This window comes from Eretmochelys imbricata, chromosome 3 (genome assembly GCF_965152235.1).
Source record: "Eretmochelys imbricata isolate rEreImb1 chromosome 3, rEreImb1.hap1, whole genome shotgun sequence".
Taxonomy (NCBI): Eukaryota; Metazoa; Chordata; order Testudines; family Cheloniidae; genus Eretmochelys; species Eretmochelys imbricata.
The window spans coordinates 1917967-1944903 of NC_135574.1; the positions used below are offsets into that span (position 1 = coordinate 1917967).

The 26937-nt window shown below is 56.7% G+C and overlaps 1 protein-coding gene across 5 annotated transcripts in view; it reads right to left on the reverse strand.

Annotated features, from left to right (window-relative positions):
• Positions 1-26937, reverse strand: part of DNMT3A (DNA methyltransferase 3 alpha) — a 272889-nt gene that overhangs the window by 31087 nt on the left and 214865 nt on the right. For all 5 annotated transcript variants that reach the window (XM_077812262.1, XM_077812261.1, XM_077812260.1 and 2 more), the window contains 11 exons: positions 25925-26137; positions 24804-24962; positions 24584-24691; positions 21412-21568; positions 20480-20629; positions 19076-19120; positions 17082-17161; positions 8868-8980; positions 8137-8320; positions 7372-7456; positions 1213-1358 (listed from right to left, as the gene is read on the reverse strand). In XM_077812262.1, the coding sequence (XP_077668388.1) occupies positions 1213-1358; positions 7372-7456; positions 8137-8320; positions 8868-8980; positions 17082-17161; positions 19076-19120; positions 20480-20629; positions 21412-21568; positions 24584-24691; positions 24804-24962; positions 25925-26137 (1440 nt within the window). The remainder of the gene's footprint in view (positions 1-1212; positions 1359-7371; positions 7457-8136; positions 8321-8867; positions 8981-17081; positions 17162-19075; positions 19121-20479; positions 20630-21411; positions 21569-24583; positions 24692-24803; positions 24963-25924; positions 26138-26937) is intronic.

The following is a 26937-nucleotide window of genomic DNA, read 5'->3' on the forward strand; positions in this document are numbered from 1 at the left end:
CATGGCTGGACACTGTTGCCAGACAAATCTAATGAGAAACCACCCACCTTTTGTTAACCATGCAGGTGACTAAGCCCTGGAGGAAACTCCCAAGGGAAGAGATGGATTCTTCCCCATTGGGTGAATTCACACACAGCCTGGCTGCTTTTCTGGGAGATGCGTTAGCAGAGCCAAGTTACCCGGCTCAGTACAGGGGTAACTGGGTGAAACTGACCAGCTGGTGACACACAGGAGGCCAGACTACATCACTGAATGGTGCTGTGATGCGGTGTGCAAACCCCACACCAGGCGAGAAAGGGTTAATCCCACACTTCGGCTGGAGGAAGTCCTGCCCCTCAGAACCAGTTAGGCATGCTCCAATTTCTGTGCTAGTATAAAGGAGAGCAGCCCAGCTCGCAGTCTAGGCCAGTGGTTCACAAAGCCGGTCCGCCACTTGTGCAGGGAAAGCCCCTGGCGGCCTGGGGCCGGTTGTTTACCTGCCGTGTCCCCAGGTTCAGCCGATCGCGGCTCCCAGTGGCCGCAGTTCGTTGCTCCAGGCCAATGGGGGCTGCGGGAAGCGGCACAGGCTGAGAGACGTGCTGGCCGCCCTTTGTACTGGAGTCCCAGGGAGCCCCCTGCACCGAGGAACCCGGACTGCAGCTTCAGGAAGCGGCCCAGGGAGGTGGAGTGAGTGTTATCTCCCACCCGTGTACGGTCAGAGTGTGGCGGCTGGATTCCCCACTGACAGGGCCCTGGGCTGGGACCTAGTTGGGTCGAGTAGGCCCGGGTCCCCCTCCCCCAGCTACCACCCCCACTTTGGTGGCAGCCCCCGGATTTGGTGATTAGGCCGTGATACCCAGAACTTGAGAGCCGCTATATTGACTCCGGCCACTAGGCCACGCAGCCCTATGCTCGAGGGCCGCTGTATTGACTCTGGCCATTGAGCCATGCAGCCCTGTGCGGATACTTTGACTCTGGCCATTGAGCCGCACTGTCTTGAGTCCCAGCACAGTCTGACAGACTGTACCTGCGGTGTCACCATGCCCAAAGGGGGTGGAGCGTGCATACTCGGCCACACATCCCTTCTGACCTTAAACTCTGTGACTCTAGAGAAGGGTTCAGACCGCCCCCCCGGAGGACCGCTGCTCCCCTGTAAGACGCAGCTGCTGAGTGGGGATGCCTGCCGGGGGGCTAGGGAGGTGAGCGGGGCAGGCAGATGGCAGCCGCACGTACATGTTTCTGGGTGACATTCCGGACGTCGCCGACGTACATGATCTTGCCCTGGTGTCTCACCATCCCCACAGTGATAGAGTCTTCGCAAACCTCGGAAGCAATGTAGCGGTCCACCTGGATGCCCAGGTCCTTCAGCACCAGCAGACCTGCCAGGAGACAGAGCAGGGGTCAGGCACGGAACAGCGGGATGGCGCTGGGGACAGCACCCCAAGGAGCACTTGCCATCGGGATCATCATCCCAAACCAGATGCACCAGGAGACCTCTCAGCACTGAGCAGTGACTCAGGACCACTGGCTCCTCCGACACAAAACGATGGAACTCAAGCAGCTGCTTCTTGTGGCTACCTGGTGCAGTCAGGACACTCGTAGTATCCCTATGGGGAACTACAGAGACCACTGATTCAGGGGACCCCTCCCCCCGAGTTTGCTCCTTACTCCAGTGAAAGTAGAATGAATTATATTGAAATTATAATTCATTAAAGAAATGCTGCTTGAAAGATTTGTTGAAATATAGTGGTCAGGAAGAGAAACATTAAGGAGGGTGAGACAATGGGTCCTCAACCCAATTAACTTAGAGCTCCTACTGAGCTAGGAGATTGGTAAACGTTAGTATGCAAATAAGATATGTATGTATATTTGTCAGTTTCTGCTTCCTTTTGTCTCCTATGTTGGATTGGCTTTGGCTTGTCTGTATAAATGGGTTGGCTTGAGCTTTTTGCAGTTGGCTCACATATATCTGGGTGCATTGGCAAAGCGCTTTGCTAATAAACAGAGTGGTCTGACAAATTATGTGAGTCCTGAATCTGACTTTGACAATTTGGAGGTTCCACCGAGATGGCAACTGTCTTCACTGGGGCTGTGTGACTCCTGACTGTTCTTAGGATGGCCGTGGCAAGCCGGCACCTGGGCATTTGGCCCGAGCGGACCTCTGCCAGAACGGAAGGGTGCATGACCACAGTGAAGTCTACGCCATCGAACCTGTTGGTTCCCACTCTGTTCTGGTAGGGATCCCAGGATCTGACATCAGGAATCTGGTCAGGTAATTATTTCTGTGTTTTGTCCGGACTGAGGACTGTCTTGTCTCTGTGTCTATCCGTCCTCCCTGTGGTGTGTTTGAGTCTGGGCGCCGTCTCCGTCTGGGGATTGGCTGACCAAAGGGTTCCTGTCCCCATGGTCTGAGTGAGGGAAATCTGCACAATCGCAGCCGCACCGCGCCTTGGCTAAAACCCTTGGTGTGAAAGCAAGGGCAATTGAGGCAGTAGCCTGTGGGCTCCTTTTATGTGTTGCACCGGGCATTGCTCTGACAAACCCGACTTTCCTTCTTGTGTGATTGGTGCGTAAAGTCCTCCTGTATGGGTAACCAGACGTCTAAGTCGGAACAGTCCTAAAGGAATGCTGGCTCAGTTTATGTATTTTAGGAACAGTCCGGACTCCAGTAAATTTCTGGAAAAATGGTCTAGGCTAACTCAGGAGAATCCCAAAATTCAGTGGCCACTGTTAGGATCTTGGGACAAGGACTGAGTAGACGTCTTAAAAGACAAACTCGGCCAACCTAAAACTAAATTGGCAAAAGGAGAGGTTGATTGTTTCATGCAGTGGTGGGAAGAGGCAAATCATAGGTGGACAGAATCAAAACTTGCCCCTCTCAAAGATTCTGGCTTCTATCCCACCAGATGCAACTCATTTTACTGTTGTTGATTTGTGCTCTGCTTTCTTTTCTGTCCCGGTTCACCCTGACTCCCAGTTCCTGTTTGCCTTTACTTACAAGGGGCAACAGTACACATGGACCACACTGCCCCAGGGGTATACTGAAAGCCCGTCATATTTTTCCCAAGCATTAGCCCGAGACCTTGCTGACCTTGTTTTCCCGTCCAGGTCCATACTAGTCCAATATGTAGAGGATCTACTCCTCTGTTCCCCTTTATTGTCTGCCTCTGAAACTGACTCTTTAGTGCTCCTTACTGCCCTAGCAAATAAAGGTCACAAAGCTTCTCGCTCTAAACTACAACTCTGTCAAGCTTCTGTCCCATACCTTGGCTTTCTCCTCTCCCAGCTTTCCCGTGCACTTTCTCCCACCCGCGTCCAAGCTATCCTTAGCTTTCCCCGACCCCGCTCCCCACGCCAGGCCCGGAAGTTTTTAGGCGTGGCTGGATTTTGCAGACAGTAGATTCCCCAATATGCCTCCCTTGCAAAACCTCTCCAGGAACTCACTCGATTCTCTGTGCCTGACCCCATGCCATGGCCCCCTGAGGCCAATTCTGCCTTTGTTTCCCTCAAACAGGGTTTGGCTTCTGCCCCTGCCTTAGGGCTGCTTGACTATTCTAAGCCTTTTACCCTTTTCTGACATGAACAATCTAGCTGTGCACTTGCAGTTCTCACTCAGATGCATGGAGAAAAGAACCACCCAGTAGCTTATTTCTCTGCCACTTGAGACCCTGTTGCCCAAGGCTTACCCCCCTGCCTGCGTGCTGTGGCTGCTGCAGCACGCCTAGTCGAAATGTCTGATTCCCTTGTTCTCCGCTCTCCTCTTACCCTCCTGGTCCCTCACTGACCTCACCCTGCTCCAAGACTCTGCCCCAGAAACCGAGAAAGAATCCTGGGTTGCCCAAGGTTGCTCTCTACATCCCTATTCTTTTTGGCGCTCGCCTACTGGCGCCTTTGTAGCCCCCTTTTCACTCTACCCGTCTCTGGCCGCCCTGCTACACGGTGTTTCGCATGTCGGAAAGGAGGGGCTGGTCTCTGCTGTAACTAAGACAGGATGGTGGGCCCCCCATTTTAGCTCTTTTGCAGCCCGCCACTGTGCAGCCTGTACCATTTGCCAAAGCCATAATATTGGAAAACCTGTAAAAGTGGCCCAGGGGTTCTGGGGTCTGCCTCAAGCACCGTTCTTGCATTGGCAACTTGACTTTGTACAAATGCCTAAGTGTCAACAATATGAATTTATATTGTTATGGTATGTTTATTCTCTGGTTGGACTGAAGCCTTTCCTTGTCGCAAGGCTGACTCACTGTCTGTTGCCAAACGTTTGTTAAATCATATTATGCCTGCCAAGGGAATTCCTGCTACTCTCTCCAGGGATCGGGGTACACATTTTACTGGACAACTTGTTCAACACCTGGACCGTATATCACACATCAAACACCTGCTGCACTGTCCCTCCCACCCACAGAGTGCAGGGGCAGTTGAAAGACGAAATGATGTACTTAAGAATAAGCTTGCTAAAATTTGTGACTCTACAGGATTAAGCTGGCCCGTAGCCTTACCATTAGCCCTTATGGGCATGAGATCCACTCCATCCCAAAGGCATAACTTAAGTCCCTTTGAAATTGTTACGGGACACCCTATGCGAGCTATGACTACCATTACTCCCGTTCCAGATTTGAACTTGACTCACAGTGCGCTCCTTCAGTATTGCAAGGGACTAATGTAAGCTGTAAGTCACTTCCATTCACAGGTTCGAGCCGCCTGGCCCACGGAACCCACCTCCGACGCTTGCCACAACCTCGAGCCAGGTGATTGGATCTACGTACAGCACCATCATCGAAAGCACGCCTTGGAGCCCCGGTGGAAGGGTCCTCATCAGGTACTGCTTACTACACAGACGGCTCTTAAACTATATGGCATCGCAGCGTGGATACATGCTTCACAGTGTAAGAAGGCACCATCCCCAGAGAACCAATCATCACCTCAGGACGACGCAGAGTCAATTTTGACTCCAGAAGAAGACGTAGAGGAACAGTCTGCAATACCTTACAATCTACGCTCTCGTAAGGGTTGCCAGAAGCAGACGCTGTTCCTTGGCTGCTGGTATCTTACGGTCTGGGGAGACCACGGTGCCAATTCTTTTATCCAGCAGAAGGTGTGGACAGCTCAGACCCTTAATATTTCTAATTGCTGGGTCTGCAGCCACATCCCAGCCCACTCTCAAACTGGTGTTCCTGTCCTGGCTATCCCACTCAAGTCCCCAGACCTCACTGGAGGGCCTCGTCCGTTAAACAAAATATGGAACAGCAATGACACTTGGGAAGCGGTGGGAAGAAATGCATCTCAATGGATAAGTGTGGTGGAGGGAAAAGGTCATTGGTGTTGGGTGTGTAATGGGACAGGGCTGGATCTGGAGAAAAGCCGTTGCCTTCAGCGTATTGTGGCCAAAGGTGTATGCGATTATTCAAACAAAACTAAAAAGTGGCGGGCCGGGTATGGAGATATGAATTCAAACAGAGAAATCAATCTCATGTTCCCCCTACAGTCATGCAAATAACACCACTCCTCGTAAGGAGAATTACCCTGTACCCTTTGGGGGATACTACTCCTTTGCAAACACCTATATGACAAATGGGTGCAACCGACCCTTCCCGGCCTTAATAGGCCATCACTGGGTGTGTGGGACCAGAGCTTATACCGCACTACCAGCAAATTGGTCAGGAATCTATTATCCCACCCGACTCTTCCCACAATTCCGAGTGCTAGGAACCTTCCCTCGAGAACGCCTCCGCAATTTCAGGCGAAAAAGAAGGGACTTAACAGATGCCCAATGGTATGTAAATAACATAAGCCCCTTACCCTGGGAAGAGGCCATTGGCGTTGCCTTCATACCATTAGGGGGAGTAATACACCATGCAAAAAGGCTCCTAAGGTTACAAGCAGTAGTTGAAATAATGGCAAATGAAACCGGAGAAAGTTTAAGAGCCCTGGCCAAAGAAACAGGGGCAATCCGACAGATGGCCCTCCAAAACCGTCAGGCATTGGACATAGTGCTCATAGCAAAAGGAGGGACTTGTGCTCTCATTGGAAAAGACTGCTGTGTGTATATACCAGACAACACCAATGAGGTAATAGATCGTGCTAGCCGCTTAGAACAAATCGCATATCTTCCCCACGAAGAGCCAAGTTCTTTATTGAAGTGGCTAAGTAACCTTTTCAATTTCTCTGGCATAGGAAACTGGTTGTTTCAGGGAGCCCTAACTCTCCTGTTTGGAATCCTAATAATTTTTGTATGTTTTCGGTTACTTTCCTGTTGTATCCAAAATTGTGTCAGGCATGCTACACAGATAGCTGCCCCAAACCAGAGGGCTAATTTGACGATTTTAAATATCACTGATGAACAAAGAGATAAAGAACGATTGATATGTGGAAGTTAGTCATTGTTGGTCATTGCGTAGCTTGACCAAAAGGAGGGATTGTGAAAGTAGAATGAATTATATTGAAATTATAATTCATTAAAGAAATGTTGTTTGAAGGGTTTGTTGAAATATAGTGGTCAGGAAGAGAAACATTAAGGAGGGTGAGACAATGGGTCCTCAAACCAATTAACTTAGAGCTCCTACTGAGCTAGGAGATTGGTAAACGTTAGTATGCAAATAAGATATGTATGTATATTTGTCAGTTTCTGCTTCCTTTTGTCTCCTATGTTGGATTGGCTTTGGCTTGTCTGTATAAATGGGTTGGCTTGAGCTTTTTGCAGTTGGCTCACATATATCTGGGTACATTGGCAAAGCGCTTTGCTAATAAACAGAGTGGTCTGACAAATTATGTGAGTCCTGAATCGGACTTTGACACTCCCAAGGGTGTGGAGAGGCCAAATTTCATTACACAGCCCCCTGGTGGAAACCTGGGCTCACCCCTCTTTGAAATACGGCCGGCAGGACAATGAGGCCACCTTGGAGCTGATTTCAGACGGCCTGGCCCGGTGGCTTTGGATCCTCAGCCCCTCTGAGTAACCAGGCCAAAAGTGACTTGAGTTGGGAGCACACAAAATCAGGGACTTAGTTTGAAACTGGTGGCCATAGTCGATGCAAAATGTTCTATGATCTTGGGGGTTGCGGGGCCCTTTAGCAGAGCTGCGAGAGACAGGTGGAGCAATAGCCCACACTTGGTACTCGCTGGCTGGGCCAAACACCCATCCTGCACGCTAGGTTTAGAACCCAGGATCGCGTTCTGCTACTGAGAACCTACCAGCTGGGTCATGCACTGCCCTGGTGCTAAGCCAGAGCGTTTCTGCTCCCCCTTGCCCTCTGCATGCTGTGAAGTGGGCTGGGCTGTGCTGGTGGGTCACGGCCGCCCCATGGTTGCCAGGCTGTGGGGCTGTAGTGGGGTGCTGTAAGCATGGAGGAGGACAGCAGAACCCTAGTGCCACTCAGCTCCCTCTTGTTAACCCACCTGTGGCAATTCCGTCGAAGAGAGAGAGCACTCGGATGGGCTTCCTCTTCTCAGCCGGGACTGGCGGATAAACCTTTGGTGGGTCCTTAAAACACACACACACACACACAGCGCAGCATGAGAGATGGGGGGCACAAGAAACGCTCCCCTAGACAGTCTCCTCGGACATGAACGGGGCTCCCAACTCCCGGATGGGTCCCATCCTAGTTCTTACGGGGGGAGCTAATCATGGCTGGAGCTCCATGCAATGTGGGGACCTCCCTGCTGCGCTCTCCTAGGAGTGGAGACGCCAGGCTTGCTGAGTGGGGAACTGACCACTGCCTAGACACACACGTCGGCGGGGCAGCGCTCGGTAGCTAAAGGACAATGCCAGCCCAAGCTGGGCCGCTCTGGCCGGAGAGGAGGTTTGTAACCAGGGAAGGAGGGAGGCTCCCAAGCAGCCTCCCAGCAGGAGGCGTGGGGGGCGAAGACGCTCGCCGAGGGACTCCGGAGAGCTCACGAAGCGGACGCCATGACGGTGCTGCCTGCGACAGCAGGGCCTGGACTCGAGGGCCCCGGAGATCCCCAGCAGTCCCGCATGTCCGGGATGATCTGGGACCCAGCACAGCGGCTGCCCCGGCTGCCCCGCTGGGCGTGCTCAGCCCAGGCCCTTCGGAAGCAAGCGGCAGCAGGTGCAGGGCTGCGGGGAGACTCTGCTCTGCCGTGACTCTGGGGAGCCGCCGGGCCGAGCCCCCGGGGGACCGGGCAGCGATGCCACATACTCACAAATTCTTGGTCATGGTTATTGGCGAAGAACATCTGGAGGCGCGAGGGCCAGTCGTCTCTTCGCCTCAGCAGCCCGTAGGTGCCCTTGTGGCCACACATGTAGCAGTTCCAGGGGTCCTCCTTGATGGCTGCCTGGGCTGCCCCTGGTCCCACCAGCAGGTCCACACACTCCACACAGAAGCACCTGAGATCCGGGGGAAGGGGAGACGCTTCAGCCCATTTACTGCCCCGCCTCTGTTCCAGGGGGGTGCGCGGGGGGTACTCCTCGCCTCCACGGCCTGCAGGAGTACAGCTCCCCAGAGGGGGCCGCGTGCGACCCCTCCCCGCTCCCTCCCTTGCCGTCCCCTAACTGCAGAGGGCAGGACCGTGCTGAGCTGGGAAGGCAACCCACAGGTGCCAGTCTGAGCCCGCTGGGGCTCAGGGCCCAGGCCAGCTGGCACACAGCCAGAGTGCTGGTCTTTGCCCCAGGGTCCGGCATCACCATCTCACATGTCCCCAAGGTCTCTCTGGTCCCTTCATCACTGACTGGCCTGGCTGCGGGGGCCCTGGAGAGGGAGGGAAAACCGGCTGTAGGTCTCAACCCTTCCTTCCTGGGGCAGTGGCTGGCCGCATGTTTCTGCCCAAGCCCAGACAGAAGCGTGGGGCTGAGCCCCTCCCGTCCCGCAGCGCAGGGCCGGTGCAGCTGGCTGAACGCCCCGGGGTCCCAGCCCGGCTAAGCACACCACACCCACCTGCAGCAGTTGTTGTTTCCGCACATGAGCACCTCACGGCCACCACAGCAGATTGTACAGTACGACTGGTAGCCGTCGTCGTCGTACTGGTACGCGCACTCCAGGAAGCAGTTCTGGGGGACAGCGAGAGGGGAGTGAACGCTGTGTCCCCTCCGCACCCCTCCACCCAGGGGGACGGCCCACATCACAGACACAGAGCTCTGCATCTGGCCACGGGGAGTAATCCACCCTCGGGCTGCCCTGCTGGGCTAGGGAGCAGAACCCCTGCAGCTGAACCCTTGCTGCCAGGCTGGCCTGCTGCGGGGAGCCTGCCTCGAGGGGAAATTCTTTGAGCAGAGGGCTAAAAGGACCAAGAAATGCTTGAAGGCAACAAAGGGATGGAAACCCAGGAAGAGGGAGGGATAGCTCAGTGGTTGGAGCATTGGCCTGCTAAACCCAGGGTTGCGAGTTCAATCCTTGAGGGGGCCATTTAGGGATCTGGGGCAAAAATTGGAGATTGGTCCTGCTTTGAGCAGGGGTTGGACTAGATGACCTCCTGAGGTCCCTTCCAACCCTGATAGTCTATGAGTCTATGAGAAGAGGAGGTTACTCACCTGCAACTGGAGGCTCTTTGAGATGTGTGGTCCCTACCTGCATTCCACTGAGGGGTTACACATACATTGTGCACCGAAGCTGGAGCACTTGAAAGCCAGAGTGTCGGTTGGTCTGTGTATGCACCCTGGCTTCACCTCATGGTTTTGACCGAGGCGATGACGGGCGGGGACCAAGCCCAGTTCCTTCTCCACCGCAGATTCAACAGATCCGCAGCAGAGGCGGGAAGTGGAATCCAGCGAGGGACCACACAATGCAAAGAACTTCCAGTTACAGGTAAGTAACCTCCTCCTCTTCGAGTGCTGGCCCCTACTGCATTCCATCGAGGGTGATTATTTGCAGGGTGGAAGGGAGGACAGCCATGCAGCACGAGGCATCCATCGCAGAGTCCCATACCAAGGCGCTGCAGGCAGCAAACTCCATGTGTGTCTGGAAGTGACACATCGTGGAGTCTGGGCTCTCACTCCAAGTCCCATCAGTGGGCAGCAGAATGTCGTACACCTCGAAATCCCCTTGGAAATCCTCTGCGTGGAGATTACCTGCCCCTTAAGCCTCTCAGCTATTGCGATAAACGGTCTAGGGCAGCGGTTCTCAAACATTAGCAACCTCAGGACCCCCATTTTGATAAAAAAAAAATTTCAATGGCGCCCCTGCCCTGCCCCTTCACTGAGGCCCCAACCCTGCTCGCTCCATCTGCCCTCCCTCTGTCGCTCGCTCTCTCCCACCCTCACTCACTTTCACCAGGCTGGGGTAGGGGTTTGGGGTGCAGGAGGGGGCTCAGGGCTGGGGAAGGGGGTTGGGCTGTGGGGGGGTGCGGAGTGTGGGCTCTGGGAAGGAGTTTGGGTGCATGAGGGGACTCTGGGCTGGGGCAAGGATGCAGGAGGGGGCTCAGGGCTGCAGAAGGGGGTTGGGGCATGTAGGGGGGGTTCAGAGTGTGGGCTCTGGGAAGGAGTTTGGGTGTGGGAGGGGACTCTAGGCTGGGGGCTGAGGTGCAGGAGGGGGCTCAGGGCTGGGGCAGAGGGTTGGGGACGGGGGGGTGTGGCGTGTGGGCTCTGGGAAGAAATTTGCATGCGGGTGGGGACTCCGGGCTGGGAAAGGGGTTGGGGGGAGTTTCAGAGTGTAGGCTCTGGAAAGTACTTTGGGTGTGGGAAGCGACTCCGGGCTGGGGCAGTGGGTTGGGGTACAGGAGAGGGTTTGGGGTGCGGAGTCCTGGCAGCGCTCACTGTGGCTCCCAGGAAGAGGCTGACGGGTCCCCGCAGGCCCTGGGCTCATTGGCAGTCAGGGAGGCTCTGCGCGCTGCCCTTGGGGCACACCCGCCGCCCCCACAGCTCCCAGTGGTCACGGTTCCCAGCCAACGGAGCTGCGGAGCCGACACTCGGGCAGGGGCAGTGTGCGGAGCCTCCTTGGCCGCTCATGAGCCTAGGGGCCGCAAGGAGCTGGCGGCTGCTTCCGGGAGCTGCGTGGAACCATGGCAGGTAGGGAGCCTGCCTTAGCCCTGGGCCCCTGATGCGCTGGGAGGGAGGGGGAAGAGTTGATCAGTGTGGCCTGGGGACACGGTGGACCCAAGTTTGAGAAACGCTGGTCTAGGGGACCTCCTGATAGGTCTGGTCCTCGGCAAGTAGAAGGTCAGAGCCCTGCGGACATCGAGGGAGTGAAGGTGCCACTCCTCTGCCGAGGCGTGAGGCTTTGGGAAGAAAGCAGGTGAGCGTATGGGATAATTGAGATGAAACTGAGCTATGACCTTTGGTAGAAACTTGGGGTGCAGGCGCAGGAAGACTTTGTCCTTATGGAACGTGGTGAAAGGGGGGTCCTCCATTGTGGCCCCCAGTTTGCCTACCCTTCTCGCCAAAGTGACAGCCACTAGGAAGGTGACTTTCATGGAGAGGAAGAACATACAGCATGAAACCAGAGGCTCAAAGGGCGGTTTCATTAATGCTGCTAGAACGAGGTTGAGGTCGCACTGGGGGGTGACAAGCTGTATGGGTGGGAAAGTCCTGGGGAGAGCTTTCCAAAACCTGATAGTCAACGGATGTGTAAATACGGAGTGTCCTTCCATGAGGCGGTGGAAGGCGCTGATCGCCACTACGTGAACCTTGAGAGAACTGAGGGCGAGCCCCGACATCTCCAAGGACAGGAGGCTGTCCAAAAGAAGAGAAATGCCCACTTCCTCAAAAGAAAGCCCTTTTGCTGGGACCAAAAGGCCAAGCGATTTCCCTTGGCCGAACAGGAATGCCTTGTGGACTCCTTCCTGCTGCTCGAAAGGCCATCATGCCCCGCCAACATACACGTCCGCTCTAGAGAAGATGCCTATCCAAATACCAAGCTCTGAGGTAACGTGTCTGTGGATCGGGGTGTCTGATCCTTGCGGGTAGGGGTAATGAGGGACAGGCCGACATAAGGAGAAGGTTGGGAAACCAAAACTGGGGTGGCCAGAACGGGGCCCTTTCCTGTCTGATCTTGTGGAGGACTGGTGGAAGGAGTGGAAGAGGGGGAGGAGGAGCTGATCTGGTCTAACCAGTGGAGGATGAGGCATTGCCTTGAGCAGTACGTGCTGTTGTTGCTGTGGGAGGCAAAGAGGCCTCTGGTAGGAGTCCCGCACTGGCTGAAGATGTTGTTTACTATGGAGTCGTGCAGCTCTCACTTGTGACGGAGATGACTCTTCGGCTGGGAGTCTGCAATCATGTTCTGAGTCCCTGGAAGACAGGCTGCTGACAACAGGCTCTTATGGGCAACGCACCAATCCCACAGACTCACCGCGTCCGCACACAGACCTCCTGCCCCGGTCTGTGATGTAACAGATGGTGGTGGTGGTGTCTGAGATGATGAGAACATCATGTGAGCGATGGGAGAAATGTTCGCCGCGCTCGCTGTACTGCCCGGAGTTCCAGAAGGTTGATGTGCATCCTGAATTCCCGAGGGGTCCGTGTCCCTTGCGTCATGGGCTAGGCCATGTGCGCTCCCCATCCTGTGAGGGACGCATCCGTGCTGATTGTCCTGTCAGGGAGGATGGGGATCCCTGTAGACACCTGCCACGGGTCCATTCACCACCGGAGGGAAGAGAGCACCTTGGGGGGGACTGACAGCATAAGGCCTGTGGCACGTAGTGTGCATGCGTGTCGTGGGGTAGGTAACATCCGTCACGGGGTGTCAGGTCACAGCTTGTCAGAAGATAAGGAGAAGCTGTGCCGCAGCCAGTTAGCTCCTACGCTGGTGACCCTGACCATAACATGTGGTAGTACGGCCTAGTGGCCGGAGTCGCTCTTCCTCATGGGACTACATGACTCAGTGGCCGGCATCAATAGAGTGACCCTTCCTTATAGGGCTGCGTGGCCTAGTGGCTGGAGTCAATAAAGCTGCCTACCTCTGAGGGGCTGTGTGGCCTTTTGGCCCACTGGGGACGTGGAGCACCACCTAAGGGTGTGTGGCACCTGGTGTAGGAGGACCTGGGCCCTCTGAGTCAGCGGGGATCCACCCGAAACACGCTAACCTGTTCTTCCGTTCTCCAACCGGAGCCATGTCTAAATCCCCCGGGCTGCTTCCTACCCTGTCTTCTACAGCGGTGGCCCATGGTTCCCCTGGGTCTCTGGGGTCCTCGGCCAGTGCAGCTGCTGATGGCTCCCTTCTCTGGATTCCACAAGCAGCCTGGAATCCATCTGGGGCTCGGCGCGCCTTGGCTCTGTGGTTTGGGCCTGTAGCAGCTCCTGGGAGAGAGCCTGCAATCTGCACCCTTCCCCTTCAGCAGCCTGCCTAGACTGAGCAGAGCTGCTGCTTTTATATCTTGCCTCCAGGCTAAGCATGCCCAGCAGGGATGGAGGGGATATGTCCGTCTCATCCTGCAATGCACAGTTAACCCTTTCTGGGCCAGGATGCGGTAGGTACACCCCATCACAGCGAGTAAACTCCCCTGGAGCGACATCTGCAGACAGTGAAGGTGGAGGTGAGCGAAGGCGGTGACATATGTGCAGGATGCCATGTGGCCAAGGAGGGATAAGCAAGTCCTGACCGGGACAGGTGGACTGTTGACTACCCAGTCAACATGTTCCCGCAGAGGCTGGAACCTGTCCCTTGCTAGGTAAGCTCTGGCTGTGACCGAGTTGATGGAGGCCCCTATGAAGTCTTGGGGCTGTGTGGGAATCAAAATTGATTTTTCGACGTTGACATTGACTCCCAGGGAGGAAAAGAGACTGAGCACCATGGAGGTCGAGATCCGAGTCTCATCTCTGGATTGCGCTGCTAGTCGAGATGGGGAATATAAGGACCGGTGGGCCGCTCCGGGGAGCAGTGGTGAGTCCAAATGGCAGTGGCAGGACCCTGTACTGAAAATGCTGAGGGCCTACCATGAACCTTGGGAATTTTCAGTGGGTTATATGCCTATGTGACACTAGGGGTCCTGCATATCGAGAGCAGAAAAGCACGTGCCTTTCTCTAGCGATAGCATGTCGGCCGCTAAAGCAACCATACGGAACTTGGGCTGCCGGATGAAGCAGTTGAAGCGACGGAGATCCAGGATTGGTCTCCATCTGCCATTCTTCTTGGGTACCAGGAAGTAAGTGGAATAGAATCCCGTGCCCTGATAGCTTGGAGAAATGCACTCCCTCACTCCCCTTTGCAGTTAGGGGTCACTTCTAAGGCAAGGATGCTGTTGTGAGAGTGGTCCCTGAGGAGGGATCGGGGTGGGGGATGTGGATGTGGTAGCATGCTGAACTCGATTGTATAGCCATAGCGGATGGCATACAGTACCCACTTGTCTGTTGTTATTGCACTCCAAGCTGGTAAGAAGAGTGCTAGACTCACCCGAAGGGGGTGGGTTGGTTGCATGGCAGTTGGCATGGTGGTTGACACTCAGAAATATTGTTTCTGAGAGGTTTGAATGTGAGATGCTGAAGTCCGGGAAGGGGGCCTGGAGGGTGGGATCGTCAGGTCTTCTGGCACTTCCGAGGAGGTTCGTATGGTTTCTGGTGGAAGACCTGGGGAGTCTTGAGGGGGTGGTGGGTGGTAGAAGTTCTGCTTGGGTGCAGGTGCACAGATACCCAGCGATTGAAGTGTGACTCTGGAATCCTCGAGGGAGTGGAGGGAATTGTCAGTCTTCAGCTTCAACCAGTGTGACTCGTGGAACTGGAGCTCCTCAATGGTATTTGCACCTTCCTGGGTAAACTGGATGTGAGCAGCCACGATTCCCTCCGCATGACAATGCCCGTGGCCATGGAGTGTGAAGAGGATCTGCAGCGTCTAGAGCCGTCTGTAGTGCCGTTTGCCCTCCTCCAGGATAGACTGGAAACATGCTCAACCTTGCTGAGGAGCCTTTCAGTAAAGTCCTCCAACTTTCTGTAGTTGAGGAAGTTAGATTTGGCCAGCAAGGCCTGGTAGTTTGAAATTGGAGGCTAGCTCAAGAGAAGACCTGGCGTCCCAGAAGGTCTAAGCATTTGCCCTCCTTATCCGACGGGGTGGAGCATGGGTGTTGCTGTCTGGGCTGTTCTGTTGCTGCTTGCACCATGAGAGAACTGGGTGGGGGTGTGAAAAAAGAAACTCCAATCCCTTGGCCGGTACGTAGCCTCTCTTCCCTGCCCCCTGGAGGTAGGCATGCAAGTGGCCAGGGTAGGCTAAACAGTTCGAGCTGGTTGCAGAATGGCACTGTTGATTGGCAGAGCAACCCTGCTCGGCACCGAGGAATGAAGGGTGTCCAGGACCTGGTGCTGCTTGTCTCATACTCCCTCCAGCAGAATATGAAGGCCGTCTGCCACTCTTCCCAGGAGTTCTGGGAACTGCCAAAAGTCATCTGGAGGCGAGAGGGAGTGAGGTTCCTGTAGCATCTGGAGAGGACGATGGGAAATGCTCTTGCTTCAGAAGTACTGGCAGAACCGGACTGAGCAATTCGTCCCCCACAACTGCTTCGGAGCACCTGCCCGAGGGCACCCTGAGCGGGGATGGGGGTGAAGCCTCCCTTGCCAATCGGGTGGCTTCTGAGGGTGGGTACAGAGGCCAGGATCCCCAGTAGGGCCAGCAGGACTGATCCAGCGGATGCTGCAGAGGGCTCCGTGGTGAGGGAAACCAATGACCTCCCAGCTGTTGGGAGAGAAAGATACAGCCACGACACTGGTGGTCCTTTCGGGTACCCGTACCAGTGGTAGGGACTGGGCAGCCCTTGTCCTCAGTCGGAATCCTCCCATGGTGAGGACTCGGATCCCGGTTCCAAAGGTGGTACCCTTGGAGCCGGTGGAAGTGTGAAAACCGCAGAAGGATGAGTCCCAGCGTGACTCCACTGAGTAAGTCCTGGATAGGAGATCGGACCTCCCTAGGTGCGGAGGGTGGAGGAAGGTGTGAGATCTCAGTTCTCCTAAAGCAAACAGTTCATGTGGTTCCGCTGTTTCCTCCAATCCCCCCGGTGTTAACAGTACTTGTTCCGCGACCAGAACTGGCCCTGGAGCGGAGGACTGTCCCGGAGTTGACGGAGCCCTTGTCTTAAGGGAGGCCGACATTGAGGGCATGCACGACTGGGTGCTCGGTGCCAGCGGATCCGCTGGTCTGCGTGACATTTTGGCATGCTTGTGCACCTTGGAACGCCCCGCTTCTCCGTGGCCGGTACTTGCGGAAGGCGCATCGTCCTTCTTAGGCCTGGAGGAAGACTTACTGTCATGCGTATCATAGAAGATTAGGGCTGGAACAGATCTCAGGAGGTCATTGAGTCCAACCCCCTGCTCAAAGCAGGACCATGCTTCCCTGCCTCCCAGCCAGGCCCTGGCACATGGTCCGAGGCAGCGGTACCAGTGAAGCAGGACTCTATCTCCACAGCTGGAGGTGCACTCCCGGGTTTCTCAGGCCAACGTATGGGGCAGTTCCCCAGCCTGGTTCCAACTAAGGGCTCATGGCGACCTCCATGAGGCACTTCTTGAGGCGGAGAGCCCGGCCTCCTTGGGTACAGCGTGGGACGGATGGGCAGACACAGCACCTGGATGCAGTGCGGGCCTCTCCCAAGCAGCAGTGGGCACACTGCATGCCAGTCGCTGACCGAGAAGGAACGCAGGCAGGAGGTGCAAAACTGAATCCTGGCCTCTTTGGTACAATCCACTTTCTGCACGTGGGTGCTGGGCAGGGGGAACTGGTAAACACATTCCACAAAGGCCTCAGTTCTACTAAAATTATTCCTAAAAACGACACTATGTTAAAAACAGCAAAAAGTGGAAGAAAACTATCTACAATTCTGAACTGTTATTTGCCAGTATGTCAGAGATGAGAGGACACTAGCAGCTCTGGCCTGGACCACGCAGCGATCAGAAGGAACTGGAGACCCGGTTCATGCGCCCCGCACTTTATTGCCTTGGATGAAACCCTGAGGTGAAGGCAGGGCGCGTGCGCTGACCACCGGACACTCCTACTTGCACACGGCACATGCGTGACCCCTCAGCGGAATGCAACAGGGACCATCACTCGAAGAAGGTGGTGCCCACACAGGGCAGAGAGGCCTCACTGCAGCTGAGGCCTGAAGCTCGGGTCTTGCCCCTCTGCAGAGCAGAACTGGATGATCAAAGTGCACATGCGGCTTTGCTCGTGTCTGGCCTGGAACGTCCAGGGAGGCTGGGGGCCAGGCCAGCCTACAGAGGCAAGAAGGCTCCCCCCACTCCATACCTTGCAGTTTTGGCACATTCCTCCGATAAATAGAGGGTGTTCCAGGGTAACGTTGAGGCTTCCACAAGAAATGCAGATATCTGGGGAGGGGGAGAGTAGAAAAGGCAAGAGTGTTACATACAATGGGGGCTTCTCAGCCTCACCTCCATCCCCTCTCCCTCACTCTGTGTCCCAGCTACCTGGTCCAGAGCACCCCAAGCTCCCAGGAACCGATGCCACGCTGCACTGCCAGCATGGCTTCCCGAACGAGTCAGTGTGAGCCCCGGCAGACTCCATGCCCACTAGCCACAAGAGGAGCCCGGAAGGCCACACACTACGGTAGGAAGGGTCATCCGATGTCCTGCATCACACCGGGCAGAGACTCCAGCCAGCGATTCCTGCCTCCAGCCCACAAGCTGCAGTGGAGGTAGAGTGCATCCCTTTGACAGACCCCCAGGCCTAAGCTAAAGTGTTCAAGTGACAGCAAATTTCCCACAGCCACTGGTGGCTTGCTCCAGTGGTTCGTTACCCTTCTCTCCCTGTTAAAACTCTGCTCCTTATTCCTAGCCTGGATTTGTCTCACTTCAGTTTCAAGCCACTGGGTCTTGTTCTGCCTTTGCGAGGTGCACAAGCCATCGGCCCCACGCAGAGCCAGCAGCCAGTCTCGTATCCTTCTTTCAGGTCAACTAAACAAGAGTTGCAGAGTGCAAGGCCGGAAAGGACCATTAGATCACCCCACCTGACGTGTGCATATCCAAGGCTACTATACTCCAGCCAGTTACCCCAGTAACGGGTGTTTGGCTAATGCACCTGCCAGCAAGGCAGCCAGTCTGCATTTAGAGATGCCAAGCCGCGGAGAATTCCCCACTGCCCTTGGGAGTCCCCCCCTTCCCTGATTAATTCCACGCACTGTTACAGATTTGCACCTTATTTCTCGTTTGGTCTGGCTCCAGCTCCCAGCCACTGGCTCTCCACTGCCTGTCTCCGCTAGAGGAAAGAGCTCTCTAGGACCTGGTGAGTTCTCCCTGGGAAAGCACTTACACACTGTAACCAAGTCACCTCTCAATCTTCTTCCTGGTCAGCTAAACAGACAACACTCCAAGTCTCTCGCTGGAGGGTGTTTTCTCCAGCCCTGTCCTCCTGCTTTGGGCCGCTCTTTTCTGCGCCCACTGCAATTTTTCAACATCCTTTTAAAAATGTAACCCCCAGAACGGGACACCGAATTCCAGCAGCGTCTCCCCAATGCCGTGTACAGAGAGAAGATCTCTGGGCTTGTCCTTGCTACCCCCCTGGTTACACACCCAAGGCTTGCTAAGGCATCACCCTGGGCACTCTTACACGGTTGCTTGCACGCTGTGACTCTTACATCATTTCCAGGCACTGCTTTCCAGCAGACAGCCCCCGTTCTGTGCACATGGCCTGTGTCCCTGGCTCTTACCCGGAGACCTTGGCAGTGCCTGGATTGCACACACTGTGTTTGAATGGGCCCAGCTTACCCAGCAATCCTGCTCGCTCTGCACTGACTGCCCCGGCACTTGTTACCCCCCCGCCAATGGCTGCGTCATCTCCTAACTTCACCAGCAAGGACCTGAGATTTTCTTTCAGACCAGTGCTGAAGACACTGAGTAGCATGGAGCCAACTGCCTTCTAGTCCAGTCTCCTGTCTCTAACCACATCTCTGCCATCTACCCCAAGGGTGCTCCCCTGATGATCCCATCGGTGTGGGAATGCAACACACGCAGCCACTCCCGCTAGTGCCACGTGCTGTGTCCCCAGGACAGCCCTTCCATCCGACAGGATGGCCACGGTCCGCACCGCTGCATGCCAGTCGGATGCAAACCAGGAGGTGTCTCTGCCAACTGGCTCCCTTCCTGCCTCACCGCCACCACAGTCTCTCTCTAAGCGCAGGACAGCGTGCGGCCAAGGGGGAGGCTGAGGCTTACTGACGTCCCATCTCTAGGGATGTCTGGGGACAGCAGTGGGTGCTAGGCACCTCCCTGCTCACACACACTCACCTTCGATGTTCCTGCATTTCTGGCGAACCTCATAAACAAGCCGCTCTGGGGGAGCGAAAGAAGAAGTCAGGCAGATCACAGGGGGCCTGGAGGGCGGCTGGGTTACGCACAACGGGACAGGATGCTCTGCGCCGGCCCGCGGGCAGCTCGTAAGGAAAGAGCGGGAGTTTCTCCAGGGCCCGAGAGAAGGGTCTTTCCCTAGCCAGGCCTCGGCCACTCAGCCCTGACATGGGGCAGGGTGGGAATTCCAGCCCCTTCTCCTCCTGCCCCCTGGGGGTGTGGGGTCCCGGATGCAATGCAAATGACAGTGTCCCCAGAGATGGGGCAGTGCGAGGGGGACACAGATCCTGCTGCCCAGGGAGGAGCCAGGAGGAGCAGAAGTGGGATCCAGGCCCTCGTTTGGGTCCAGCCCGGCCCAGGCTGCTCCAGGGCCATGGGAGACGAGTGGGGGTCTCAGAGCAGTCCCCAGTGGGAGAGGAGCCAGGCTCCTTGCTGGTGGTCTCTGCAGAGACACGAGGGGCAGAATGGGTGTGAAGACTGCACTCGGCCAAGGGGTGGGGCCGAGACGCTGGCCAGGCACTGGCCAGGCCCAGGCTGCACCTGCTGTCTGGGTAGGAGGTTTAGTGTCCAGGGCCGCTGGGCACCAGTCACCAGGGCTACACACAGAGCCAGTGCTGCCCTCCAGTGGCAGGGCAATGTGTGAGCACGGAGACACAGAGGCCAGTTCTCTTAGGGAGACGGCAGCCAGGCTCCCTCTGTCTTCTCTCCCCTGGGTGACTGAGGGGAGAGAGGAGCTACTTTGGGGGTCCATTACTCTGCACTGGGGTGGCAGCCCCCACTTCTCTCCTCACCCCCTCCCTTGCCCGGCTAGTGAGAATGAGGCCTCGCAGAGCAGCTCTGGTGGGGCTTAACCCAAGTCCAGAGGCAACCCCCGTCCAGGAAAAGCTGGAGCCACCCTGGGCTCGGGGTTCAAAACCAGATTCCAACTCCCCGAAGGGGCAGGGGTGGTTCAATCACTGGAGAAACTGGACCCACCGCGGCCTGGCTCGGGGGGCTAGCCGCAGATCAAGAAGGGGATTTGGGAGGTAGGCTTGGGCAGCTCTAGTTCTCAGGCTGGCCTTGGGAGGCACTAGTGCTCCCCAGGGCCAGCAGACAGAGCCCTGCAGCCCCCCTGGGCCAGTGGGGTGCCTCCGCAAAGGGGTGGGGTCTGCTCTCACGACAGGGGAGGGGCGCGATGCCAGCTGCACCATGGGAAATGCTGCTCTGTAGCTGCAGTGGCGGCTAGTGGGAAGCTGGGCCCTCGGCCAGCTAGCTGAGCTCGGTGCCAGTGGCGGGGAGTGGCCCTGCCCGGGGCCAGCCAGCCACCCCTCTCCAGAGGCCCTCCCTCAGCGGGCGGGTGGCTACCTCGGGTACGCTCGTCTATGATCTCCTTGACCTTGGGCTTCTCCGTTGTGCTTTTCCTTGGTTTTTTGGCTGGCGGAGGCGGGGGGTAAGCGGCTGCTTCTGGCTCCACCCACATCTCCGTGTAAACTTCTTTGTAGGGATTCCGCTCCTCTGCGCAAAGGGAACGGGACGCGGTTAGAGCGGGCGCAGGAGAGCAGTACGGGCCAGCTCCTCGCAGCGGGCACAGGGGAGCTGGGCAAAGCAGTCGGCTGCCAGGCATTTCCCAGGGACACCCGTGGCAGCGTAGGCCGCTGGCCCCCACCCTTTCACTGCTCCCTGACCCCTCTCTGTGGCCACCTACGGAGGCCGGGTGCTCCTTGGGGCGGGAGCTGGCTGATTTCACTGCACAGCGGGGCCCTAATCCCTACCTGGGGCTTCTCGGCTATCACGCCAGGAGCGACCCCACAAACTGCGGGCGGGAGGGGAGGCTAGCAGATCACAGGGAGGTGCCAAGGGGGGGGCCTCCCCTGACTCTGATTGCAGCTGGGACTGGACATCGCTCCCAGCGGCCAGGACCGCTCCTAGCGGAGCAAGGCAGTGCTGATGAGTTGAGCTCCAGGAGATGGGCAGGCTGGCAGGGCTGGCCAGCCTCTCTGCTGCCCCAAATCTGGCCTTTGAGGCTGAAGAGGTGGACAGCAGTGGCCAGACCCGGTAGGACAGAGCTTCTGGCGATAACTGAGCTAGGGACAGGATGGCCGAGGTAAGTCAGCCTAAGGTTGGGGAAGGGCACTGTGCCCCCGGTGCGGGGAAATACAGCGTCTCGTTGGCACGCTCGGGAGTAGATGTGTCCGGTGCCATGGACACGCAGGCGAGTCCCCATGGCCCAGTGCCCATTTCGCAGCCTGGCTCCCCCTGCCTGGAGCTACATCCGCCCCATCCCACAAACCCGTTACCTTCTGGTGGCTCCAAGCCTTTGGGACCAGACGGCTGGAAGCCCCCCAAGGCCCACTCGATCATCTGCTTGTTCTGGATCTCCACCGCTTTGGAAGTGTCTGTCTCGTCATTCTCAGGGCATGCTGGGAAGATCTTCCCCGCTCTGCTGCTGGCCACCTGCGCAGCGAGCCCCGGGGTCAGGCCAGTTGCCCACAGCCTAAGAGGGGCCTCCCCTTCCCCACGACAGGGCTCTTCCCTGCTCTGTGTACAGCCAGGACAGTGCTGCTGCCATTCAGGCTAGGGCTGAGCGCGGCAGTGCCCCTTAGCCCAGCCACTGCCACTGTTCTGAGCGGGCGGCAGGTGCCCAGTGAGCAGGAGGCAGCACGGCGCAGAGGAAGCAGCTGCCCAAGCAGGTAACTGCAGAAGCAGGTTAGATGGGTGACTTTAATTTTTCTGATATCTGCTGGGAGAGCAATACAGCGGTGCACAGACAATCCAGGAAGTTTTTGGAAAGCGTAGGGGACAATTTCCTGGTGCAAGTGCTAGAGGAGCCAAATAGGGGGGGAGCTTTTCTTGACCTGCTGCTCACAAACCGGGAAGAATTAGTAGGGGAAGCAAAAGTGGATGGGAATCTGGGAGGCAGTGACCATGAGTTGGTTGAGTTCAGGATCCTGACACAGGGAAGAAAGGAGAGCAGCAGGATACGGACCCTGGACTTCAGGAAAGCAGACTTCGACTCCCTCAGGGAACGGATGGGTAGGATCCCCTGGGGGACTAACATGAAGGGGAAAGGAGTCCAGGAGAGCTGGCTGTATTTCAAGGAATCCCTGTTGAGGTTACAGGGACAAACCATCCCGATGTGTCGAAAGAATAGTAAATATGGCAGGCGACCAGCTTGGCTTAACGGTGAAATCCTAGCGGATCTTAAACATAAAAAAGAAGCTTACGAGAAGTGGAAGGTTGGACATATGACCAGGGAAGAGTATAAAAATATTGCTCGGGCATGTAGGAATGAAATTAGGAGGGCCAAATTGCACCTGGAGCTGCAGCTAGCGAGAGATGTTAAGAGTAACAAGAAGGGTTTCTTCAGGTATGTTGGCAACAAGAAGAAAGCCAAGGAAAGTGTGGGCCCCTTAATGAATGAGGAAGGCAACCTAGTGACAGAGGATGTGGAAAAAGCTAATGTACTCAATGCTTTTTTTGCCTCTGTCTTCACTAAGAAGGCCAGCTCCCAGACTGCTGCACTGGGCATCACAGCATGGGGAGGAGGTGACCAGCCCTCTGTGGAGAAAGAGGTGGTTAGGGACTATTTAGAAAAGCTGGAAGTGCACAAGTCCATGGGGCCGGATGAGTTGCATCCGAGAGTGCTAAAGGAACTGGCGGCTGTGATTGCAGAGCCATTGGCCATTATCTTTGAAAACTCATGGCGAACGGGGAAGTCTCGGATGACTGGAAAAAGGCTAATGTAGTGCCCATCTTTAAAAAAGGGAAGAAGGAGGATCCTGGGAACTACAGGCCAGTCAGCCTCACTTCAGCCCCTGGAAAAATCATGGAGCAGGTCCTCAAAGAATCAATCATTAAGCACTTGCACGAGAGGAAAGTGATCAGGAACAGTCAGCATGGATTCACCAAGGGAAGGTCATGCCTGACTAATCTAATCGCCTTCTATGATGAGATTACTGGTTCTGTGGATGAAGGGAAAGCAGTGGATGTATTGTATCTTGACTTTAGCAAAGCTTTTGACACGGTCTCCCACAGTATTCTTGTCAGCAAGTTAAGGAAGTACGGGCTGGATGAATGCACTATAAGGTGGGTAGAAAGTTGGCTAGATTGTCGGGCTCAACGGGTAGTGATCAATGGCTCCATGTCTAGTTGGCAGCTGGTATCAAGTGGAGTGCCCCAGGGGTCGGTCCTGGTGCCGGTTTTGTTCAATATCTTCATAAATGATCTGGAGGATGGTGTGGATTGCACTCTCAGCAAATTTGCGGATGATACTAAACTGGGAGGAGTGGTAGATACGCTGGAGGGCAGGGATAGGATACAGAGGGCCCTAGACAAATTGGAGGATTGGGCCAAAAGAAATCTCATGAGGTTCAATAAGGATAAGTGCAGGGTCCTGCACTTAGGACAGAAGAACCCAATGCACAGCTACAGACTAGGGACCGAATGGCTAGGCAGCAGTTCTGCGGAAAAGAACCTAGGGGTGACAGTGGACGAGAAGCTGGATATGAGTCAGCAGTGTGCCCTTGTTGCCAAGAAGGCCAATGGCATTTTGGGATGTATAAGTAGGGGCATAGCGAGCAGATCGAGGGACGTGATCGTCCCCCTCTATTCGACATTGGTGAGGCCTCATCTGGAGTACAGTGTCCAGTTTTGGGCCCCACACTACAAGAAGGATGTGGATAAATTGGAGAGAGTCCAGTGAAGGGCAACAAAAATTATTAGGGGTCTGGAACACATGAGTTATGAGGAGAGGCTGAGGGAACTGGGATTGTTTAGTCTGCGGAAGAGAAGAATGAGGGGGGATTTGATAGCTGCTTTCAACTACCTGAGAGGTGGTTCCAGAGAGGATGGTTCTAGACTATTCTCAGTGGTGGAAGAGGACAGGACAAGGAGTAATGGTCTCAAGTTGCAGTGGGGGAGGTTTAGGTTGCATATTAGGAAAAACTTTTTCACTAGGAGGGTGGTGAAACACTGGAATGCGTTACCTAGGGAGGTGGTGGAATCTCCTTCCTTAGAAGTTTTTAAGGTCAGGCTTGACAAAGCCCTGGCTGGGATGATTTAATTGGGGATTGGTCCTGCTTTCGAGCAGGGGGTTGGACTAGATGACCTCCTGAGGTCCCTTCCAACCCTGATATTCTATGATTCCATGTTGGTCTAACTCCAGGACCCATAGCACTGCCTAGCTGAATGGATGGGACCGAGGCAAGTGGGCCCTTCCCTTCCACCCTTTCCCTGCCAGGGAGTCTCTCTCTGGCCCCCATCGCTGAGTGGCTGAGCGCCTCGCCCTGCGTAATGCGTTCACCGCCTTCGGGCGGCAGGGCAGATCCCTGCTGGGCGCCCAGAGACCCTGAGGGACCTGCCCATGGTCACAGTCCCGCAGTCTGGGCCAAATCCAAGGCTCATGGGTGGATGGGCCTGGGGACTGCAAGGGGCGCCCTTGTGCCTGGCACCCTCTCCGGCCGCTCTTACCTGCAGGACCTCGTAGATGGCTTTGCGGTACATCGGCTGCTTGTTATACGTGGCCTGGTGGAAGGCGTTGGAGAAGGAGCTCAGTGGCAGGAGCTTCTCCACGCAGACCTGTGAGGAGCAGAGATGGGGGCTGTGAGAGGAAAGGAGAGCACCCGTCCACCAGGGCATGCCCAAGAACTGCCAGCCCGCAGCCCAGATGGCGCCTGGCGCTGCCACTTACCACGGAAAACTTGCCATCTCCGAACCACATGACCCAGCGGGTGCCCTCGGCTGCTCGGCTCCGCCCAGTCATCCACCAGGACACAATCCGGCCCGGCCACCAGGAGAATCCACGCAGCTTCCCCCACACCAGCTCACCGATCCCGAAGCCTCGGCCATCCTGCCGGCCCAGGGAGCAGACGGAGCGTCAGAGAGTGGGCCCCCCGGTCAGAACCAGAGCTGGGCCTGCCCGGGGAGGGGCAAGGCAGGGGGCTGGACACGGGGAAAGGGGAACAGCCGGGGTGTGGGGGAACAGGAATGGGCAGGGATGAGATACATGCATGCAGGCCAGTGGAGTTGGCGGGGGGCAGGCGAGGTCAGGGGAGGGGGGCGGGGATGCAGAGCGGGCAGAAGGAAGGTGTATAAGGGAGGACGGGCAGAGGCACGGGGTGGGGGAGGGGAGGTGGGGCACAAGAGGTATGGAGGGAAAGACGGGGGAGGTGTGCAGAGAAAGTTGGGAGAGGGGAGGCATGTAGGGGGGTGGAGAGGTGATGTGCTGGGAAGGACGGGGGAGGGAAGGTGTGCAGGGAAGGACGGGGGAGTGGAGGTGCAGGGTGGGGGAAGGGAGGGGTGCAGGAAAGGATGGGGGAGGCATGGGGTGGGGGAGGGGAAGAGGTATGGAGGGATGGAAAGGGAAGAGCCACAGGGTGGTGGACAGGTGTGCAGGGAAGGACGGGGGAGTGGAGGAGTGGAGGGGTGCAGAGAAGGATGCAGGAGGGGAGGTGTGCAGTGTGGAGGAGGGGAGGTGTGGAGGGAAGGATGGGGGAAGGGAAATGTTCAGGATGAGGGAGGGAAGGTGCAAGGTGGGGGAGGGGAGGCGTGCAGGAAGGACGGGGGAGGTGCGATGCTGGGTGAGGGAGGGGTACAGAGAAGGACGGGGAGGGGTGGTGCAAGGTGGGGGAGGGAAGGCGTGCAGAAGGAGAAGCATGGGCGGCGGCAGGGATCAGGGGTGGCTAAGGTCCCGGAACGTGGCATGGGTGCTCTGCTGTGGCTGGGTTCCCACCAGATGGTGCCCCCCACATCTGCCCCCAGCAGTGCTGGCCTGAAGGCCCCCTGGCCCCCACTGCTTGTGGCTGAACTCACCTCGTACTCCGGCTCGTCGTCAGCTGACTTGGACGTGCTCTTGTCCACAGCGTCGGCCACCACTGGCTCAGGCGTGGTGGCCACGTTGGGCGAAGCGGGGTCTGTGGGCTGCTGTGAGGCAGGCGGGCTGGCCTCCTCCTCCTTCTGGGGCTCTGCCCGTTGGCTCTCCTCTACCACGTTCATGACAGCAATGACTTTGGCCTTCTTCTCAGCCTGCAGAGAGAGCAAATGGGGAGTCAGGGCTGCCTGCTGCGCCTGGGGAAGGAGGGACCCCCCCAAAAGCCGGAAGTGGGCAGGGAAGGGGCCACCAAGTGCCAGATTCCCTGCAGGGACTGCTCGGCTCAGCCGAGCCAGCTCTCAAGTGGGCCCTGTTGGGGCTGGCAGGGCGCAGGGCCCCCAGGCCAGCAGCAATGAGGCACCATCCTGGACTCTCCCACCGTGGGGCTCAGTTTGGGAAAGGCCCCTCGGGGGCCCAGCATGACCCTGGGCCTTGACTCACCAGACACCAGCTTCGCACCCATGGGACCATGTGGTGTCGGGGACCCAGCCTGGCATGGCAGGCTGCAACGCTGTGTGGGGGGCCCTCTAGGGAATGGGGGGGCTCCCCTCTCGGAGGAGACAGCCAGGTCATTCAGGCAGCTTGTGGTGGCCCCAGGAGGGGAATGTATGACTGCAGGACCTCATACATGGTCTGCCCTGTCCCCTTTCTGCCCTGTCAGAGGGGCCTGCAGGGTCTAAACCCAGCCCTCCAGTCCCAGGGCCGCAGTGCTGCCCAGGTGGGTGGGAGAGAGCACCATGCTCTGTGCTGCCCAGTGCCACGCGCTGCCCAGTAGGGAATCTCCCCAGCCTGCTAGGGGTGGAGTGGAGGGAAACAGAGGGCTCAGGAGTGTGAGTGAGGGGAGGGCACAGAAAGTCCTTCTCCTGGGAGGGGAGACAGTCCCCAGGGGCAGTGGGAGATGAGGGATGCCAGAGCTCCTCGGGTGATGCCCAGCCAAAGGGCCAGGGCCCCGCTC